The 23,469-nt window shown below is 37.6% G+C and overlaps 1 protein-coding gene across 4 annotated transcripts in view; it reads right to left on the reverse strand.

The window, feature by feature from the left end:
• Positions 1–23,466, reverse strand: part of Cfap61 (cilia and flagella associated protein 61) — a 251,648-nt gene extending 228,182 nt beyond the window's left edge. For 2 of the 4 annotated variants that reach the window (XM_005320425.4, XM_040275763.2), the window contains exons 1-5: positions 23,359–23,463; positions 17,456–17,607; positions 5,651–5,801; positions 1,114–1,190; positions 108–175 (exon numbers count right to left, since the gene is read on the reverse strand). In XM_005320425.4, the coding sequence (XP_005320482.1) occupies positions 108–175; positions 1,114–1,190; positions 5,651–5,801; positions 17,456–17,598 (439 nt within the window). In that variant the 5' untranslated portion in view covers positions 17,599–17,607; positions 23,359–23,463. Of the gene's footprint in view, positions 1–107; positions 176–1,113; positions 1,191–5,650; positions 5,802–17,455; positions 17,608–23,358 lie in introns of those variants that run through there. The other 2 variants (XM_021723124.3, XM_040275760.2) reach the window with 2 other exon arrangements.
• Between the last annotated feature and the right edge of the window lie 3 nt (positions 23,467–23,469).

Here is a 23,469-nt window from a genome sequence, read left to right on the forward strand (position 1 = left end):
GCTTAGGCCCTAGAGACCAGTCTTCTTTCCAATTCCCAAGAGCTCCATTCCAAGCATGAGTTTCCTATGTTAGCTGCTGGGAGTAGGGGTGGTTGAGGGGACCTTACCTAGGCTCATGTAGGATGGCACTGTGAGAAATATGAAGTGTAGTTCTGGCACTGCTTTAAACACGTTCCTGGAGAGGAAGGAGAGGTTGGGACAGGTGTTAATAGCAAAGCAATCCCATTAGCTGGCACCTTATGGAGACAAATGCCACTACTGAAAAAAATGAGGTGTCTAGAAATCCACAGGGAATCCTTTGCTCCCTGCTGCAAAGGCAATTTCTTTTTCTTCTCTGTATTTCCATGGATTCCAAAGGGCCCCTTTTCTGTCTGTCTCATGGAGGTAGAGAGAATAAAGGGCACCATGTCCATGAGGCACACCAGATTTCTGCTGATATTAACCTTTGACCTGGCATCTGGATGGTCTGGTGTGACATTACAAAGTGACTTGAAAGCTGAGAACCTCTCTGAAGGTCTGTGCAGGCTGTCAGAGATGCATCACCATGGCTCAATGGCCCTGCTGATCATCTTCCCATGCACCCTATTATTCAGGTTGCTTCTGAAATCTGTCATGTTAATAAACATTTCAAAAGATAAGATTGAGAAATCTGTTTTTGAAAACACCCAAACTTGTGACTTTCTACTCTTCCCTTACCACTTCAAATTCATTTCTTTTTTTTTTAAATATTTTTTTAGTTGCAGATGGACAAAATACCTTTATTTTATTTGTTTATTTTTATGTGGGGCCAGGGATGGAACCCAATGCCTCATGCATGCTAGGCAAGTGCTCTACCACTAAGCCACAATCCGGCCCTCAAATTCATTTCTTTAAATGACTGTGCTACCTGTTTGTCTCAAATGATAGCAGTAAAAGATGGGGGCTGAATGAAGAATATAGAGAATTAAGATTATTTTCCTTTCAGAAATACCACTACTATAAAAGTAAAAGCTTTAATATATCCCCAATCCCTAAAGTATAAGCAATTTAAATACCCCAAAGAATTTCACATCATTTAAAAAATATTTGAAACTACCACATGGCCTCTTTATCTGGAAGGCCACATGCACTCACCGAATAATCTCTTTGCAACAACCAGTGGAAAACTCATCCACAGCCACAAACAGGTGCATGAACAATGTATTCAGAGGCTGCAGATGGAAAAAGAATATGGATTAAAGGCTGAGTCAGCATTCAGGCTGGGTCATGGCAGAGTGGGAGGAGGGCTCAGGGTAGACACAGATGCAGAGCTGCCCAGCATTTATAGATGACATTTTTATTAAGTGATGAGATACCCAGGCAGCATTTGAGACCTTTCACCAACATAATTTGCTGCCTTCTGTCCTCCAAGCTCAGAATTATTCAAGGAAAAAGGGATCATAAAAAGAATCCAGAGTGCCCAACCCTTCCTTCTGCCCTCAGGGATGAGTTGTAAGCAGGGGAGAGCCTGCAGGGCAGTGAAATTGATTATTAACTCTGTAGTCTTGTCTTTAGGGGTGTCTATGCCAAGGGAAAGACAATCACTCCGGGGCTCCCAAGTCAGCAGCTGCTGCTCTATTCATGAGACACTGAGGGAAAGATTCTCCTATGAAATTGAAGGATGGAAGGCAGATGCCACGTTAGGAATCCAAAGGCTTGTTTTGTTCAACATTCTTGGAGTCCGAATCAAATATTACTCTTGAGATCCAGATGACCCGGAAACTGAAAGCTCAAAGTAGCAAGATTCCAACGTGATTTTCAGGTTAAATCTCCCCAGTTTTTAATCCTATAACTTTTGAAAACTGTTTGACTGTCCTAAGAAATAAATAGTAGTTCCCTTTGTTTACAAGCAAATTTTCCAATTCTAGAAAGAATGCAAATGTGAGGCACAGTATGTGTGTGTCTGTGCTTCTTGTTTCCTCAGTACAGTCGCCCCCTGGTATCAGTGAAGATTGGTTCCAGAACCTCCCAGATACTAAAATCCACGAATGTTCAAGTCCCTTATACAAAATGGCATAGTATTTGCATATAACCTACAAATATCCTCCCCTATTCTTTACATACTTGTTATACTGTATTATTCAGGGAATAACAGCAAGAAAAAAGTCTCTATGTATTCAGTACAAATATAATTTTTTCCCAAATATTTTGCATATGAAGTTGGTAGAATCACAGATGTCGAACCTGTAGATACAGAGGGATGACTTTAGTTTTCTAAATGGCCTTGAGTTACCAACTGCACATTTATGTGCTTCAGTTTTAGATGGTGTGTGACTTCAGAATGCTTAGAAATGATTGTACTTTGCATAATATGGCAAGAGAAGAATCATGAGTTTGATTTATAAGCTTGAAAACTCCCAAAAGGCAAACAACACAAACCTAAAAGTTCAGATAATAACAACAAAGACAGCAACGACACGATTTTAAGCATTTTCTATAAATTAACCCAATAATCCCTCAACAGTCTTCTTTAAATATCTGCTTTCCATTCTGATAAGACTGACCTTGGCAGTGCGTGGTTAATTACCTGCTTGATTTTTCTCCCAAACTCTCTGCTATCAGAAATATTACAATTCAAGATTTATTCTCTAAATAACTTTAAAATAAAAATAATTACTTCAATTGCTAATGCTTCTAGGACAGAAAATATAATAAGGCTTAAAGCATTGCCTGATAGAAAAAGAATATGCCATAAATAGGAGCCAAATGCAATTTAAAATTTTCTAGAAGACCATTAAAAAAGAAAAAGAAGTACAATGGATTTTTAATATATTTTATTTAATCTGGTACATTTAAATTATCATTTAAATAAGAAATCAATAAAAATGTCAATGAGATACTTCATACTTTTATCTTATTAAATACTTGAAATTCAGTATATATTTCATATTATAGCATATCTAAATTCAGATTAGCTAATTGCAAATACTCAATGGCTATCTGTGACTACTGGCTACTACAATGGGACAGTCTAGCTCTATATGGTGTGGGACAGTCCTAAAAGAACAAGAAACAAAAGGGAAAAGAATTTGTGAATAATGGTATTAATTAATTTATAATTTTCAAATGGTACAATCATGATCCTAATTCAAATATAAAATAAACACAAACTGGACATAGTGGCACATGCCTATAATCCCAGATAACAAATATATGAAAAAATGTTCAACATCTCTAGCAATTAGAGAAATGTAAATCAAAACTGCTCTAAGATCTCATCTCACTCCAGTCAGAATGGCAGTTATAAAGAATACAAGTAACAATAAATGTTGGCAAGGATGTGGGGAGAAAAGTATATTCATACATTGCTTGTGGCACTGCCAATTGGTGCAACCACTATGGAAAGCAGTATGGAGATTCGTTAGAAAATTTGGAATGGAACCACCTTTTGACCCAGTTATCCCACTCCTGGGACTTGAAATCAGCATACAGTGATGCAGCCACATCAATGTTTATAGCAGCTCAACTCACAATAGCCAAGCTAAAAAAACAATGTAGGTGGGGCTGGGAATGTGGCTCAAGCGGTAGCGCGCTCGCGTGGCATGCATGCAGCCCAGTTCAATCCTCAGCACCACATACAAACAAAGATGTTGTGTCCGCCCAAAACTGAAAAATAAATATTAAAAAATTCTCTCTCTCTCTCTCTCTCTCTCTCTCTCAAAAAAAAATTGGCTCTCTCTCTCTCTCTCTCTCTCTCTCTCAAAAAAAACAATGTAGGTATCCTTTAACAGATGAATGTATAAAGAAAATGTGGTATATATACACACTCAGGGATAAAGAAGAATAAAATTATGGCATCTGCTGGTAAATGGATGGAACTGGAGACTACCATGCTAAGTGAAATAAACCAATCTCCCAAAACCAAAGGCCAAATGTTCTCTCTGATATGTGGATGCTAACCCACAACAAGGGAGGGTAGGGAAGAGAAGAATAGAAGTCCATTGGGGTAGATAAAGGGGAACAAAGGGAAAGGAGCAGGGAAGGTAATGGGAAGGACAGTAGAATTAATTGGACATAACTTTCCTAGCCTTGTATTTGATGCACTACCAGTGTAACTGTGCATCAGGTACAACCACAAGAATAGGATCCTAATTAGAATAAGTTATACTCTATGTGTGTATAATTTGCCATACATTCTACTGTCATGAATACTTAAGAACAATAACAACAAAAGAGGCTGAGGCATGAGATTACAAGTTTGAGGCTATCCTGAACAATTTAGCAAGACCCTTTCTTAAAAATAAAATGGAATAACAACAACAAAAAAAAAGGTCTGTGGATATAGCTCAGTGGCAGAGCACTTGCCTAGCATATGCAAAGCCCTGGGTTCAATCCCCAATACTGCAAGCAAAAACAAAACCCATACGTACACACACAAGTCAGAAATTTATTCAACTTCAACTCACCAATTAATGAGGCAACTAGTGAGACGATAAAAAAAATTCCTTGCACTTGTGAAGCAGGATAGTTCAGGAGATTTAATAAGGAAATGCAAGGATAAGATAACTACCTTAGATATAAAGTGGTTGATGTCCTACAGGGCCCTAAGCTAGAACCTTTGTAGTTAGCATTTTCACCTAACAGGAATTCATTATTTACATCTCAAATGACAAAAATCTCCAAGTTAATCACCTTCCAACAAAACTATAAGACAGCTCAGTCAATAGAAAGTCAAACGAAGGTACAAGCATTGAGGAGAAAGAATCCTTTTAGACTATTTCTGAATTTGGGATAATTTTTCTAAGAATGATCCCTGAGGATACAGGGAGTCAGAAATGGAAAAGAACATAAAGGACGAAGTATATTCTAGCTGAATAAGTGCTGAATACTATGCTTAGAGGTATGTGTATGTGTGTATGTGTATGTACATGTGTGTACAACATGTGGGACGGATGAGTCAATCACACACCAATTAGTAATTTCCTTTTTTCTGACATCAGGGCTTCAGAGACATACTGTTGAACTCCACTGAAAGGCAGAGATGTCGCTCAGAGTTGCAGCCTCTGGTTCTCTCTACAGAAATTAGGACCAGCCCCTGGCCTGGTTCTGTTAGATCAGGTACAAGGAAAGCTCAGACTTGACACCAAGTACCCAGGCCAGGCTTCTGAGAACCATTGACCTAAGTCCTTTGAGCTGACAAGTGTCATGTGCCCTTAGGTAAAAGACATCAAATGAATCAAAGTTCATGAGGGCACTTTAAAAATTATAGTGTGACATAAGTCTCAGGCTCTCTTGTGATCATTACAAGAGCAACTGTAGGTGACATGGGCATGGGCCCTTGTAGCATGTCAAAGAGCGCAGACAATGATGCAGAGAAAAACATGAGACCTGGACGCACACTTTCCACACTTTCACTAATTCCTTGCTTCCAGTCCTCTTTGTGGAACATGAGCTGGTCTGTGCCAGCAGCTTGCTGACTGGCTATCACTTACCATTTCCTATGACTCTGGCCTCTTGAGCTCCATCCTCTTTTCCCCCTACCAGTTTACTTCATTTTTAACTGACATGATGTCATATACTTTCTATGTAAGTTTTGAGCCTTTAAGTCCAAAATCCAAAATAATAACATTGCAAACAGGCCCTCCCTTCCAAGTTAAGGCTGTTCAAATAAGCATAGTGCATGATTTCTTACTGTGCATGGGATTTCGCTGTCGAGCTCCCGGAACACTGACACCCAGTCATCCTGCTTGGAAACATTCCAGTTGGGATAGTCCAAGAAGGTGGCCTGGGCCATGATCTCTTCCTTGTCATTGCAGAGGGTGACAGCAAGGTTTGCCTTTTCTCTGTAGAGATGATTTAAATTGTACATGTGAAAAAAGATGGTAAGTGTAATGAGAATAGGTTTTTCCCCCCTCCTTAACCTACAGTAGCTAACATATGAGGACTGATAGTCTTTGGAACAAGTGGGAAAGATATTGCAGCAACTTTGGGGGTAGTTGTTTCAGAACATCTGGTGCTAACAATTTTCATTTATTTCTTTTTTATTTTTGTGGGGCTAGGGATCAAACCCAGGGCCTTGGGCATGCCAGGAAAGCCTTTTACCACTGTGCTATAACCCCAGTGCCTACATTTTTACTTAATATTACATTTTACTAGAAAGGTGTCATGTTTATGATATTAAATATCTAATAACCTTCCCTAGAAGTTGGTGAGGAAAATTATTTGCACAGTTTTTCTATCCCCTTTATGTTGCCAATACCACTGTGTTGGCATAAAGTTTTATAAGAAGGGGGGCCAACTGCCCCTCTTTGTTCAGGACTGAGGGGATGCCCAGGATATAGGGCTTTCAATGTTAAACCAGAAATATCCTGGGAAAACTGGGAGGATTGGCCACCTACGCACAGAAGCAAAACTGAGAGTTTAGTTGCATCTCTAATAAACTTCTTTAGGCAGTTTCTCCAAATCCTGAATCCCTGAGCTAATTAAATCATCTACAATCTGAATATCTGAGGTATCACCTTGTCCAGCCGCAGAAAACAGAGACCCTGAGAGGCATTGCTTAAGCTAAGGCAACCCAGAGCCTTAATCAAGCCAAGGGAAGAGAAGCAGGACTACCAACTCTTATTTTGGTAGCTGTCCTAAAGGGACTGATTCAATGATCCTAGCCAACTACTTTCCTGTCTTGTGGTACGTCAGTATAGTAAGACCTAGGACTTAAGAGCCAGCAGAGAGTTTATGACATGAAGAACCATTTGATAATAATTTGAAAGCAGTTTTTACTTTCTCAGCTGAACAAAATCTACTGGTCTCTTAACTTGGAAAAAAAAAAGATTTAAACTTTCGTTCAAAAAACAAAGAAGTCAGGAGTTACCCAATTTCCTTATTGAAGAAAACAGGAAAGAAGATAGCATCTAGCTGAAGAGTTGGGGAAGGAAGACAGGGGAAAATGGAAGGTTACATATGCCTTTTAGTTACATTGTTTTATTGCAGAAAGAATACATTGCCAGGGCAGAGAAAATACAAACAAGAAGAGAAAAAAAATTTGAAAAACATCTTAAATACTGTGTCCTATATGTTGAAATATACTTTGTGTGTTTTTAAAAATGGAATTGCAGTCTGTACTGTTTATAACCTGCTTTTTCCTACTTGACACAAATCACATTACTAGAACAGTACACTAAACAGCAGTCTCTCACACACGTGTACTTCCCCTGCCCTAATTTAGTTTTCTTCTTTAAATCAATTCACTTTTGGCTTAAGTAAGAATATTTTAACAGGAAATTTGCATTGGTATCTTAATTTACATCAGTATTATAAATGGAAAATCAGCATTTCTTACTATTAATAGGAAGTAACTATAAAAACTAAGATATAGTGTTTACTTATTTATTTTAAGGGAAGAGACAGAGGCTTATTCAGAAAGTAGATACACATTCAAGGAGAATAGCAGCAATCTCAAAAGAGAGACATTTGGGGGATAAAGCAAGGAATACACGTTCAAGGGAGAACACAGGCTATCTCCATAGGGACAGACAGCAACCCATTGGTGTGGGATGTTCATATTTATATAGGGTGGTGACTAAAGGTGGAGACAGAGTGGAGCCATATAATTTCATATGTTTTCTTAGATCTTGTGCATTGCCCTCATGTTACAAAGGCCATGTGGCTCAGGAGTTGGAATTATTCCTAAGCACTTTTTGCATCTCAATGGTTTATGGATATTTTCTTTGAGACTCAGTAAAAAAATTACTCATGCTTATATCACCTTGGGTTCTAGCAGATATGCTGGCATCTATGGCAAACACTGTGCTCGTGATGTCAATTTCAGCACCTACAACCACAGTTCTCTCTCATAGGAAGACACACGGAGCCACATATGATCATACTGCTTGGACACAGGGTGATATTTAAGGGTGCCAATGGTTCAAGGATCCGACTCAGTCCTTGGTTTTCAGTGAAAGGAATGGATGGTTCCTTGGGTGTCTAGGGAACCCAATAGCAAAAGGATATAGGCTCCCGACTTCTCCCCACCTGATTCACTGAAGCCACTGCCCCTCTTCTATTGCTTTAGCTCTTGGTCTTCTGGACTTTTCTGTCCCTGACCCCCTGAGCTATGATCTCAGGCTGAAAGTCCTCCCTCTAGTTCAGATGAGAAAACACCAATTGTACAAGACCCTGTGCACGTCAGCTGTGATGACCACGGTGGTGGTGGGAAGGAAGAAGTGGGCAAAATTGGGGACAGGCAGCCACCATCGCCTCAGGGAAGCAAGGAACAATGTGTTTCCTGGAATCCCAATTTTAACTTGAAATGCATTTATCCATGGGAAACTTAGGATGGTGGCTGGATTCTATAGTACAATTAGCACAGTACCATACTACACAGACATTAGAGATTAAATAAGCTTTTGTGGGTTGGCCTGGGAAGTGAGCCAGGGATAAGTTTGTTTCAATGGGAAAGTGCACTACAATTTCCAAATAGCTAACTCTAATAAAAAGTAACTTTGGCGGCATTATCCTTTTGTGTATATAATTTCCATTTCTTATTACCTCTTAGCCATTACATCCTCTACGGGACAGATAAAATCATCCTGAGAGCAAAAAAGAAAAAGATGAGGAGGAAAAGAGAGAGAAGGTATATTTTTTAAGAGCTGGATTTTAAATTGTTCTTTGTAATCATCCAAACACAAACTAAAAGAGCACTATTAATATATAGGCAATACATATGTCATTCACACATGTATATTTCACACAAATTATGTTTGATCCAGCAATAGAAATCAGAGCTCTTTTCATGAATGTCTCATTTATTCAACTGGTTTAGGGAATTTTCCAAGTACTGACAAAACTTATTTAAGTGAACTTAATAAAATCTTTGTGAAACGGCAGATGCCTTTCTGTTTTGTTAAACTGAGTGAATAAAAGAGAGCTCAGTATTCCCAGTGTTCATCATGTGTGGACCAGCAGCCTGGGAAGGTGATCCATGCCTCCTGTCACCACTGTGACATCTGCAACCGGGAGGATTCTTTCTGCTCTCCCCATCTCTTCCTATGCTTTGCCCAATCTGCTTATCTTCACCCCTAAAATTTAGCCATAATTTTTGCTAAAATATCATTTTAGTTTTATTATGTCTGTATCTCTGTGACTAAGCAGGCAGTCAATAAAATAAAATTGAACCAATAGATGAGAAAAGGAAACACTGTTTTTATAAATGCCTACAAAATAAGTTGTTAAGCCTTGAGGTTGGCCTGCAAGGGGACAGGAGTTAACTGATATGAAAAATGATGGATGGGGGTGTACTCGCCTAGCATATGTGAGGCCTTAGTTTCAACCCCCAATATCACTGAGAAAAAAAAAACAAAGAAAAATGAAATACACCCATGGGCTTGGTAGCAGCTGTATTGGAAGCTCTTAGAAATTCGTGAAAATGTAAATTTACTTTACTTTTGACAGTATGCTGGTTTCTGGGGTAGGTCACAATCTTTCCAGTTACAAGGATTTCATTTTAACATACATTTTTTCACTGCTCCCCTCCTATGACAGAAATCATACTTCTTGATCTGTGAATTTGGAAAATATAAACACACATGGATTCAAGGTACCCTCACATCACTCCAGCTGGAATACATGATGGTCAAAAGTAAAGCTTTCAGGTAATTAGTATGTGACCACGTACAGGCTTAGGGCAAATGGGTTTGTGGAAGGTTTTAAGAAAGAGAAAACAATCTGTAAAAATGGACTCACTTGTAATATACACATATATACATGCAGTATTCCATCTTCTGAATATACCATAAAAGAACTGGCCCTCGAAGGCTGATGAAAATGGGTGATCACATGGACAGTTAAGTCCTCAGCCCTTCCTGCTCAAGCCAAAGGGAGCGGACAAATTTTGCTGAAGCAAGATGTGAGGGAAGGAACAAAAATGGCACTGAGCATTGGGTCTGAACAAGTGGAAAGATGGAGTTGCTGGAGATACTGGGGTGGAAAATAATGGGAAGGGGAGACTGAAAGCAAGTGGGGGTCATGCTAGGTTTGAAGTACCTAGTAAGTATCCAAGGGTTCATGCCCATCAGGGAGTTGGATAAATGAATTTGGAATCCAGGAGGTTCTGTCATTGATGTTAGATATTTTTTAACATTTAAGTCTTAAATTCACCCAGAACTGATTTTTTGAAAGTTTGTATGACACACAAAGTTTACACCCTTTTTCTTTTTCACAGGGGTAACAAATGATCACAGCATCATTTGTTGGATGTCACATCCTTTTCCCTGATGTCCTTTTGCTGGCTCTATCAAGTTTTCATATGCATGTGGGTCTGTTTCTGGCATCTCTATTCTGGCTCATTGGTCTCTGTCAATTTTTTGGTTGTTACTATGCTGTTCTAAGTAATATACCTTTGAGTCTTTTCATGAGCAAGTCTCCCTGTCTCATTTTTCTTCTTTCAGATTGTCTCTGTACTTTGCTTTCCCAAATTAATTTATACTTATACTATCAAGTTCAACAACTAATCCTCCTAGGACTTTGATTAGGGGCAGAATTGACTTAATGATATTGGATCTTCCTATGCAAGCAAGATGTGGCATACCTCTGGATTTACTTAGTTCTTCCTTAAGTGCCTTTCAGTAATTGACAATTTACCCCAGAATGAGCTTGGAATTATTTTATCAGTTGTACTACTAGGTACAACTCTTAGGCATGAGTGTAAATAGCAAAATGTTTTCTATCCATTTGGTGCTACTACTGTACATAACAATGAAGTTGGATTTTATTTCATAGTCAGCAACTTAGTATGGCTGACTTAGCATTCAGCCACTTTAAAGTTTTGGTATTGATGTTAATGATTTGTTCATATATCCTTTCCAATTTTCTAAATAAAGAATATATCATCTTCAGTGGTTGTTTTATTTCTTCCTTTCATGTCCCAATGCATCTTAATTTCTTGTTTTTTTCTTAATGGAACATGAAGGATCTCTAGTCAATGATGAACTGAAACCATGAAAACCAATATCCTTGTGCTGCTCTAATAAAAAATTATAATATTTTACCATTATGTGTAGTTTTTGAAAACAATTTTAGATACTATTAGCATGTTATAGGAACTCTCTTATAGCTTTATTTTATTAAGTTATTACTAAAATAAGTGTTGACTTTTATCAAATGCCTTTCTTCATTTATTGAAGGATTTTATAGTTTTTCCTCCTTCAGTCTGTTAAAGTGATGAATAATCAATATTCTGATAGTAAACCAACCTTTAATTCCAGAATCAGTTCACTTTGATCACGATGCAGTTATCTTTTCAGTTCTCACTAGATTGTTTTCCTAATGTTTTGTTTAGAATTTTGCATCTGTGTTAATCAGCAAGGTTGAATATAACTTTCATTTCTCCTTTTGTATAAGATTGGCAAACCCTCCTTTCTTGTATTGTCCGTCTCTGATTTTGGTATTAACATTACCTTAGCCTCACAAAGTTGAGTTAAACAAAATTCTCTCTTTCTGTTTTAGGAAGTTCAGTTTAGTTCTTCCTGCCACCTCCCCCCAACCCTTGAATTAATCTGGTCAGAAGTTCTTTCTTCCGTTAACATTTTTAAAGAACTGTTGGTTTTACCCTCTACCAGACATCGCTTTCTATTTCATTATTAAATGCTTGCATCCTTTATTTCCTTCATTCTGTTTTCTTTGAATTGGTTCTACTACTTTTCTTCTAACTTAGAGGTGTACTTGGAGTCTGTATTTTAGGACTTTCTCATCTCCTACTATAAGCATTTAAGGCTATAAGTTCCCTCTAAGATTTGCTGTTTTGTTCATTTATTTCTGCATAACTACTCCAAATTTAGTAGGTGCCCCATTTAATTTTCTCATGTTTCTGTAGGTTAGAAACTCAGAAAGGAAATAGCAGGAGTATCTGCAGGAATGAGAACCTCCAAGATGGCTTCTTCACTCATGTGTCTTGTGCCTGCAGGAGAGTGTTTTAACTGGGTAGAGGTCAGTTAGGACCTACAGACCTGGGTTCATTGATTCTCCTCTATCCTTTCTCTCATGTGATATGTCCTCCCTCACAGTTTCTCCATGTGGTCTCTCCAGCAGACCCATAAGGCTAGTTACACGGAGGTATGAGGTTTCTAAGAGCACAAACTCAAAAGCTGCCGAGCAGAGCTGAGACTAAGTGAAGCAAGAGAGGCACTCAGGATTCAAAATGAAGGGAAATATTCACTCTCAGGTTTGTGCAAGAGAGAACCTGAGAATGTGAATGCCCTAAATGGTTTGTTTGTCTCCCCCCAGTGCCAGCCCTGGTGCCAGGCCATCTTCATGCTTGGGCTGTTCAACAGCACAGCACCACTGCCAACACATTCTATTGGGTAAGTCCCAGGCACAGACCAGATTTAAAAGATGTGGCCAAAAGCAGCAGGGAGGATACAAAGAGGTGTGAGGAGTACTAGGAGTGGAAGCTTCCAAAGAATGAATCTCCACATTGGCTTAGCTGCATTAGATTATACTTAATATATATTTCTTTATTTTCATTCAACTCTTGGTGTATTCTAATTTTCTTTCTATTGCTTTTGATCCATGTTATAACTGCATTTAAAATTTTTCAAATGAAGCTGGGCATGATGGTGCACACCTTTAATACCAGCAGCCCGGGAGGCTAAGGCAGGAGGATTCGAGTTTCAAAACCAGCATCAGCAAAAGTGTGCTAAGAAACTCAGTGAGAGTCTCTAAATAAAATGTCTCTAAATAAAATGCAAAATAGGGTGGGGATGTGGCTCAGTGTTTGAGTTCCCCTGAGTTCAATCCTCCATACCAGAAAACAAAAAATTTCAAATTATCCTTTTGTTACTGATTTCTAACTCCACTGTATTGTGGTCAAAGAATGTGTCATATATGATATTAAGTACAGAAATTTGTTGAGCCTTTTTATAGCTCAAGAGATGATCAGTTTTTATACATGTTTCCATGTATTAACAACACCTAACAAGATTTTGTATTCTTCATTTTTCAGTACAATATTCTACATAAGCCTATTAGATCAAGTTCTTTTAATTTTGGTGCTCTGAAAATCTTTTCTATTGCTTCTGATTTTTAGTACCTTGATATTCTATTTATTAAGAAGTATATATTAAAATCTCCCATTATGGTGGTGAATATGTAAAGTTCATTTTTTGGTTTTATTATTTTTGTATTGTAAATTTTGGGACTGTGTCATTAAGAAACATAAATTTAAAGTTGTCATAACTCCTCCAGGAATAAAATGTTTTATCATCATATAGAAACTTTCCTTATCTGTAGTGATGCTTTTTTCCCTAAAGTATATTTTTGTCAGTTATTAAAATAGCAGTTCTAAACTGGGCATGGTGTAATCCCAGCAGCTTAGAAGGCTGAGGCAGGAGGATCATGAGTTCAAAGCCAACCTCTGCAACTTATGGAGGCCCTAAGCAATTTATTGAGACTTGTCTCAAAATTAAAAAAAAAAAAAATCAAGAGCTGGGGATGTGGCTCGGTGGTTAAGTGCCAATGGGTTCAATCTCTAGTACTAAAAAAACAAAACAAAACAAAACAAAAAACCAGTTCTAGTCCTACTTTTATGAGATCATGCATGGGTTTATGAGTGGTGTATCTTTTTTCCAAAATTTTTACTTCAAATATGTCTGTGCCTTTATATCATAGGTATTTCTTATAAACAAATTATAAACTTTTTGTTTTGTTTTCAGCCAATCTGCCCACCTTAATCTTTTTTTCCCTCCCCCAGTACCAGGGATTGAACTCAGGGGCATTCAACCACTGAGCCATATCCCCAGCCCTGTTTTGTATTTTATTTGGAGACAGGTCTCACTGAGTTGCTTAGGACCTCACTTTTGATGAGGCTGGCTTGTACTTGGGAATTCTCCTGCCTCAGCCTCCTGAGATGCTGAGATTACAGGTCTGTACCACCCTGCCTGGCACCGCCCACCTTAGTCTTTAAACTAATGTATTCTGCCCAAATACACTTATTATGATTACTGACTTGACTTTTTTCTATCTTCTTCTTAAGTAATTTTAACGATGTCCTACATTTTGTTTCTCTGTTCTTCTTCCTTTTTTGCCTTCTTTTAGATTCAGGGCATATTTTAAGTTTCTCATTCCATTTTCCCCTCTATAAATCAGAAATTATAATCTCTGTGCCTATTCTTTTAATGACTATCCTAACCACATTAACATACTATGCATTCCCCAAAATCTTTACCTTTTATTTCAGTTACCAATTGATGTATAATAAACAATTTATTATTATCTTTTGTGGTTCTGTGGGTCAATTGAGTTCAACTGAGCTGTTTTTGCCTGGAGTCTCTCATGTGATTACAATCAAATGGTGGCTGTGGCTGAGAACGTTATAAAGATTCCATGTCTAAAAAGACCTGCTCACATGGTCACATGGCGGACAGTTGATGGTGGCTGTTGGCTGGGAGCTCAGCTGAGGTTGTCCAATGACCACCTGCTTGTAGTCATGTGATTCAAACTTTTATCAGTTATGGCAATTGGGTCCTGGAAGACAGTGTCCTAGGCAACCAAATGGAAGTTGCAAGACTTGGTGTGACTTAATGTCAAAGAGTCACTGTTTCTATTGGCTACGTAGGGCCAGCGCTGAGTAAGAATCCAAGTGTGAGAGGGAATAAAATAAGTCCATAAATGCCAGGATACATGGTTTGGAAGGGAAGGGGAGCATCTCTGCATCCTATCTACCATACCCTCCTCTTGAATACAAATTTAAGAATGCTTTCATTCTAGTTATGTTCCTCCCAAGCTCTATGCAGTCTTTGTCTTGCATTTTAGTTTTATTGTATTATTTGTATCTCATAAACTCGTCAATATTATATTATTGTTTTATGTCATGTTTCTTATATTTACCCACGTATTTGCTCGTATTTTTGCTTACATTCCTTCTCTGTCTTGGCTTTCCAGCTAAGACATTCTTTCTTTTCTGTAAAGCATATTCTTTATCAGGGTCTACTGGTAAACTGTCTCAGTTTTTGTTTGTCTGAAAAATACATTAATTTACCCGTAGGTCTTAAAAATTTGTTTCACAGTATACAATTCTAAGTTTGTTATTTCTCTCCAATACTTAATATATTCTACTATTTTCTGGCAACCATTGCTGCTTGTGACAGTCTGTTATGGTTTAAATAGAAAGTATCCCTGAAAAACTCCGGTGTGAGATAATGCAGAAATGTTCAGAGGTAAACTGATTGGATTGTGAGAGTTATGATCTAATCAGTGGATTAGCACATTAATATGGATTAACTGGTGGGTAACTGGGTGGGTAGGGTGTGACTTTGGGGTTAATATTTTGTCCCTAATGAGCAAAACTTCTCTGCTTCCTGGCAGCCCATCCTAAGCTGCTTTCTCTGCTTCACCTCAGGCCCACAGCAATGGAGTCAGCTAACCATGGACTGAACCTTTGAAGCCATAAGCCAAAATAAACTTTTCCTTGTCAAAATTGTGCTTGTCAGGTCTTTTGGTCACAGTGACATAAAGCTAACTAAAACATAGCCTCATCTTTATTTCCTTACAGATAATTTGTCTTTTCTCTTTAATTATTTTTCAGATTGTTTTTAGCTTTGGTGTTCTGCTGTTTTATTCTAAGTGTTTAATTGTGGATTTCTCTGTGTTAGGATTTGTTGAGTTTTCTGGATCTAAGAATTAGTACTTTTCAACAATTCTAGAAAATTCCCAAATACTGAATGTTTAGCTTCCTATTAGCTCCTTCTAATATGTTCAGTGTTCTGCTCATACTTTATTCTTTACCATTTTGTGTTGGATTATGGATGATTTGTTGGTACTGATCCTCTAACTCATCACTTCTATATTTAACAGCATCTACGATGATGCTTCAATTTATCTACTATGATTTTCATTTCACCTATATTTTCATTTCTAATTGGCCTCTTTGACTTTTGTGCAAACCTAATTATTCATTTCTATGGTTTTTTTTTATTCCTTAAACATTATTAAAATTACATTTCATTTAAGACAAAGCAAATACAATTATTTTATATTTTCTCTCTCTTAATATCTGAAATCTTTGAGAATCTGATTCTCCTGTGTAATTTTGTTGTTGTTTCTCACTAAATAGTGCATGCTTCTTTATGATTTGTAATTTTTGATTATGAATCAGTACTTCTTGGAGCTTTATCTGTGGGTATCATTTGAAGACTGAGCTGAAGCTTTAACCCTTCAGATCTGATCTGCATTTATTTCAAACAATCTCCTGGACATACTAGTATCATTTGGCCATTTTTTATTAAATTCCCTACTTGAAGTTTTTTTGGGGGGGCTACAAAGATAATTAACATGGATCTCAAATCAACATCTGCTTATAAATTCTCAGGGGAGACTTTATCTTCCCTCCATTCCATGTTGCAATTGAAACTGTCTAGCTTTTTTCCTGTAGTGAATTTATATCTTGTCCATCTTTACATCAAATATCCTGGTTTTATTCAAAAGAATCTCATACTTCCTTCCTTAGGTGGAGGGACTAATTATCTTCTGTTCTTTGCAAAGGTATGAGAAGAAAATTCTGCAATTTCTAGAACGTGGCAAAAAGTCTCAAGGAGAAAGCTAGTACTTCCTGCTTATTATGTTAAGTATCTGATTCTAATTTGAAAATGTTCTTTGCACAGTCCTTAACTTTTGTGTTTGTATATGTACATATCAATATTTCAGTTGTTTCCATAGAGTGGATATCATGAAGGTATTTAGTTAACCATAATGCCAACAAATTAAATTACTTCATTGGTATAGGTATGTATGCGTATGTGTGTGTGGGAATCATAAACCATAAATTTTAATGTCCTAGGCTGGCTTTATTTTACACATTTCAGTTGTATTTGATATAAAGCCTTATGAAATCCAAAATATTAGGCTATCCTATATTTTCAATAAAAATAATGATGAACAAAGGATTTTTATATTCTAGCAAACACACAAAGTCTATGAATAAAACAGGGATAAAAAATGACCTTTTAAGAAAAACATGTTCATATTTCAAAATTTAGGAGCAAATGCGGGCATGGCCTCTAATGTATAGTTTGGTGTCGGGCAGGCCTCTCATTCTCATCTATAAATTGAACACCACAGTAGGTACCTCAAAGAAATATCAGAAAGATCCAGTAAGATAATGTTGACAAAGCATAGAGCCCAGAATAAAATGAAATCTCAAAAGCTGGCAGCTGATATTATCAACTTGCCCCAACTGACTCTCCTAGTGAGCAGGACTATAGGATTTGAACTCAAGTGTGCTTCAACCCAAAGACCTCGAGCCTTTTCAATCACAGTTTGCTAGAGAACACACAGACTGGCTGTTCCCAGAGATTTCTTGCTACACATTTTTTACTGTGCAGTGAGCTGCCCATTTCTACTGTAAGTTCCATCAAGACAAAGGAGCGGGAGAGATCCCTTTCTGGCATAAAATTCCTGAGATAAAATTGATAAACATTCTTAACTTACTTATTAGTCATGTACTTACAGAAGATAGATGATATTAAGCTTCCCAAACAGCCTCTGGGTAAATTTTCTAATGAGTTTTTTGATACAATAAATATCCTGCGATTCTGTTCTTCGGCAATGAACCACTTCCACCTTTCCTCGAGGAGAAGTGAGTATGGACATTTTTTTATCCTGTCCCCGATAGAGAGAGAAAACAATCCACTGTTAGTCTGAAATGACAAACTAGTTTGGTTATAGTACTCACATAATCAGACAATTTGATTTCTATATGGCCAGAGCAAACTTAGTATGGAAATACAGGTGTGCCACATTTTGTCCTGAGCATTGTCTGTGGTGACTATCACCACAAACAAGCTAAAATGTTTTGACACTAAGAATGAAGTTTATAAGGATTGGCTGTCTAGAAATCTCTATAACTATGTTCTTTGTTTCCAATGGTTTTAAGATATTCTAACCCTAGGAAGAAAAACATTGAAAGGACTTATATATTGATCAGTACCCTCTTATATTTAATAAGCCATCATAGCATGTGGTCAAGAGATATATGGAGTAGGAAAGATGGTGGAATGAGATGGACATCATTACCCTAGATACACGTATGACTGCACATACAACGCTACATCATGTACAACCAGAGAGATGAAAAGTTGTGCTGCAACTGGGTACAATGAATCAAAATGTGTTCTTCTGTCACATATACCTAATTAAAATAAATTTTTAAAAAGAGTTATATGGGAAATATTGACATCTGTTGACCAAGTTCCAAATAGAGTTCCCCAACATGGAGCCTTTAAGGACAGGAATCTTAAGAGACACACAGAGACAAAAAAGATCTGTGGTCAAATGAGTGTGGGAAATGCTGCTTGCAATAGTATTCCTGAGAGGTCATCATGCTCATGGCTAGTCCATGTGTTAAAGGATTGGTTCCTAGCCTGTAGTGCCATTGGGAAGTGCTTGAAATCTTCAGGAGGTGAGACATAGTTTTAGGAAGTGAACTCAATGGGCGCATGCCCTTGAAAGGAATATTGGGATCCTGTCCCCTTCCTGTGTTTCTCTGCTTCCTAGCCACCATGAGGTGAAGAAACCTCCTCCATCATATGGTCCTACCATACGTACTGTGCTGCCACAGGCCCAAAGCAATGGGGTCAAGTTATTGTAGACTGAAATCTCTGAAAACATGAGTCAAAATAAACCTTTCCTCCTTAAAGTTGATTATCTCAGGTATTTTGTCAGTGATGGAAAGTCAACTAACACACCCATTAAAGGCGTTGATATGTTCCTGAATAATGTAATCTGTTTACTTTTTATAAACCAGCATTTCCCACAGTAGTCTCTGAGCAGACTCTCTTATATAGAGTCTAAGTTCCAGTTAGACACTTTGAGAAATGCTGCTAACAGGAACAAAAGGTCATAAAATGGTCTCAATTTCTCAATCTGTCTGTCTCTCTTTAACATTCCTCTTATCTCCTTCCCTAACTAAGGAAAACTGATTTATTACACACTAACCAGTGGACTTAAAATAGAACAATATGGAACATTCCCTACTCCCGGGAAGGCTGCTTCAGGGCAACTCCCAGTCAATACCCGCTCCAAAGATAACCACCAATCTGACTTCGATCACAAAGATGATCTTTTGCTAAATTTTGAACATCATATAAATGGAATTATATATGTGTATATTATATATATATTTCATGTTATATATTACATATTATTTTTCTCATAAAACATACTGTATCATTTGACCTTTTTTTTTGTTGTTGTTACTATACACCAAAGAACTTGAATGCTACAGAGGCTTGAAAGAGTACTGGACTGAGCTCCTCCTTCATCAGATAAGAAAACTAAGACCCCCGAACTGAAGTGACTTGCCCCAGGATACATGTGCTTGTTCACACACAGAACCCTGGGCATTTCTTCCCAGCACAGCCTACGCCACTCCCCTCTGTGTGCTTTGTGGGTAAATGGTCCCTTTGTTTTCACTGTCATCTTATATTCAGATTAAACTGCTGCTTGACCACTCACAAACCTTTAGACATCAAACATGCTGGATGTGAGGGGATATAGAGGGGAACCTGGGAAGACAGCAGGGTGGCATCAGGAATTGTTGTCCAGTAGCCTTTACCACCCTCAACTTCACAGGCTTATGAAGGGGGTTTGTTAGTACCCATAAAGAAAACCCAGCTCTTGGGGGCAGCCCCCATTCCCCCAGAGCTCACAAAAACTGAGAAAGGGTCCAAATTACCAATTTATTCATTTCTTAGTAATTTCCCATTTTATAATGAGAAAATTAACAGCTGCACAGTCTAGATGTCTCTGTAGCCCAGGCAGAGTTATACGAACTAAATACAAACCTGATTTCTTTGACTTTGATAAAAAGGGCACACAAGATTTATTCTGTGTACTTTGTGGCCACTGTCATGTAGTCTTGATGTCAGGCGACTGCACCAAATTAGGGAACTCATGCCATCCTCAACACCAGCCAGGCATTGTCTTACATAAGCATGGGTTGATAATGACAGATCATCATTTTGCAAAGGAAGACAATCTTGGTATTTATGTAACATCTCCAAAACTTGAAATATTAGCTCAGTCTTTTTCATACTCAGCAGATTAAAAAAATAAAGATTTCTTTATGCTGTGGCAAGGCCACTCAAGAACTCTCTTTTTTTTAGATCAAATATAGGGAAAGCCCAGCTACTGAAGGTGGCTTTCAGAGGAGTGGCTTGGGGCTGTAGTGAAGAGCTTAGGCTGCAGAACCAGACTATCAGGGATGATAGTGTCTATCACTTCTTAGCTGTGTGACTTTGGGCAAGTTACTTAAACTCTATGTGCTTCAGCTTACCATCTATAAATCACAGATAATATACATACCTCAAAGAGATTTATGAATTACTTATGATATGCAAAACAGTGAACTCAGTGTGTGGCCTGTAGTTAAACACTCAAGTACTTACTAGCTATCATGACTAATATCACTATCTAGTATGGACATTCTCAGGATCTGAAATAGTGGACATCAAGAAGCTGCTCACAGCTCCTGAAGCCTGAGAGGGTCATCATCCACTATGAAGATGTCAAGTCAAGAAAATCAAAGGTGAGACAATTTACTTGGGTGGACATTGTTAACCATAGGACCCTTTGTGATTAATACATTCTTTCCTAGAAAAAGTAACATACCAGGTTGTAGTCAAGTTTTGATGACCTGATAGTATTTCCTTTCCAAGATGGCTTTACAGAAGCCAGTGGCAATATAAACTGATTTTATACTCTGAAGATTGTTCTTAACATTTAATTTCAAAATGAATTTTTAATTACATGAGCAATTCATTAGTATCTCATCATTTTGGAAAGCATGAACTTTATATAAGGAGCTTAATTCTGCTTTTTTTTTTTTTTAGTTGCAGTTGGACACAATACCTTTATTTTATTTATTTATTTTTTTATTTGGTGCTGAGGATCGAATCCAGGGCATGTGCAAGCGCTCTACCCTTGAGCCACAACCCCAGCCCCTCAATTCTGCTTTTTACTGTGACAAAAACATGCACAACATAAATTTACTATTTTAACCATTTTAAAATGTATATTTTAGTGGCTTTAGGTACATTTGCATAGTTGAACAACCACCACTACTATTCACATCCAGAAATTTTTAATATGAAACTTATTTTGAGACTCTTTTCCCACTACCCTCTTTTTTGATGAGACATATGTAATTTCAGAATTTTCTGTTTTTTTTTTAATTTGTTCTAATTAGTTATACATGACAGTAGACTGCATTTAGGTTCATTGTACACAAATGGAGCATAGCTTTTCTTTTCGCTGATAGTGTATGATGTAGAGTTCCACCATATGTGCAGTCATAATGTACCTAGAGTAATGATGTCCATCTCATTCCACCATTTTTCCTACCCCATGTCCCCTCTCTTCCCCTTCCTCCCCTTTGCCCAGTCAAAGTTCCTCCATTCTTCCATGCTCCCCCCCCCCACAATTTTCAGTTTTATGAGCTCAAACATTGACTTCATGCTAGGGTGGGCATGATAGCTCATCTGAGAGAGATAATCACTGAAGGGTGTCTTACCTCAAGGTGTTTCTCACTCCAAATTTGATAGAAACATTAGAAGTACTAGAATAATAGTCTTGTTTCAAAGGAGGTGATCACAACCTTACTAACTACAATATGAAAGATTAAATACTCAATTATATTTTCCATAATCCTTGTGATTGTGAAATTTGGTGATTTCTATGAAGAATAAAGTCTAGACACCTGTTAAAATTATCCATAAATATTATCACTTTTGGTTTTGGTTTTAACTTAAAAGCAAAACAGAAATGAATCAACTTGTTTGTGAAATATGATATCATAAGATAATTCTACAAGAATGTAAAAACTCTGAATATAATAAAATAAAGTATAGAGAGATGAATTAAAGCGACTAGAAAAGGAAGAGAGAGTTCAAGGGAAGTTCTCCACCTACAAGTCAATGACAATAGCTATTTGTTTATTTTCATTAGGTGATTTCTTCTTATGATAGTGACATAAATTTTTTTCATTCAATTTATTTAATTATTGAAAGCTGAGATAAAATATTTAAATAAAATGAATGGCACCAAGCTAGAGAAAATATTTTGGTTTTGATTATAATTGAGTTTTGCAAATCTGCATAAATTTTTTGAAGCAATATCTGTGCATAATTTTTTGAAGCAATATCTGTGTAAGTATGTGTGATATCACTACATACATAAATATACAAATATATTTTTTCCAAATACCCAAGAGCCTTGCAATGGTGGAAATCCTTTTAACTAGTGAGCTATCAAGCCATTAAAAAACAAGGAGGAAACTTAAATGCATGTCTTCAAGTGAAAGAAGCCAATCTGAAAAATCTACTTATTATAAGACTCCAACCATATTACATTCTATAAAAGGCAAAACTATGTAGACAGTAAAAATGTTCAGTAGTCCACAGAGGTTTGGGGGAGGGAGGGATGAACAGGTGAAACACAGAGGATTTTTAGGAAAGTGAAACTACTCAGTATTTTACTATAGCGGTGGACACACATTATCATACATTTGTCCAAATCCAAAGAATGTACAACATCAGTAGTGAACCCTAACGTGAACCATGGACTCTAACTGATAGGTGTCACTGTGGGCTCTTTGTAGAAGTATGTTGCTAGTGGAGAGGCTTTGTGGCAAGGGAGGGACTGGGTAGGTGGAGAAGGTAGGTGGGAAATCTCTATACCTTTCACTCAATTTTACTGTTAACTTCTTTAAAAAAAATTTGCTGTTAACTTCTTTTATAATTTTTTTTTTGCTGTTAACTTCTTTTACAAAAAAATATTTAAAAATTTTTTCTTAATAATGGCTTGATTACTCTGATATTGAAAGCAGGCCAGCTAGCACTTACTAAGCATTTTATATAGATTACCTCCTTAATCCTAGGGAAATAAGTTTTACTAAATTCATTTTATACTTGAATACATTGAGGCTAAAAATTTTAAATCATGTATTTAAACATCAGTTTCTAAAATAAGGCTAAGTGGTTTGTTAGTCTACCGAGGTATTTTCACTTTTTCCTACTGTCTGACTTCAACACGCCTCCTGTTTTTTTAAATTCCAAATCTTCCGAGTTCATTATTTCCATACAACTTCTGGGAAATCAAAAACAAGGGGAAAGACCTCGGAGACTACAAAACCCAGAATGCCCCGCGGCGGCGGTCAGCCAAGCAACGCGGCAGCTGTCCATGAGCACGCTGGGAATGGTAGTTTCCTCACCTGCCCCTCTGACCTCACCCTCGAGCATCCAGTTCCGGGCTTGGTTCCTGCTTTTTGCAGGGTACCACGGCTGGATAAATCCACCGAGTCCCGGAGACAGACCCAGACCCTGCGTGCCTGAGGGGCAAGCCAGCGTTACCCACCTTACCGGCAACTCCAAGAAGCCGCACTCCACCCACAGCTCCAAAGAGGACGCGCAGCCTGGTTACCACGGAAACGGCGCCGCATTCGTCACGGCGCGTGAGGAAGGCCAA

This window comes from Ictidomys tridecemlineatus, chromosome 5 (assembly GCF_052094955.1).
Source record: "Ictidomys tridecemlineatus isolate mIctTri1 chromosome 5, mIctTri1.hap1, whole genome shotgun sequence".
NCBI lineage: Eukaryota > Metazoa > Chordata > Mammalia > Rodentia > Sciuridae > Ictidomys > Ictidomys tridecemlineatus.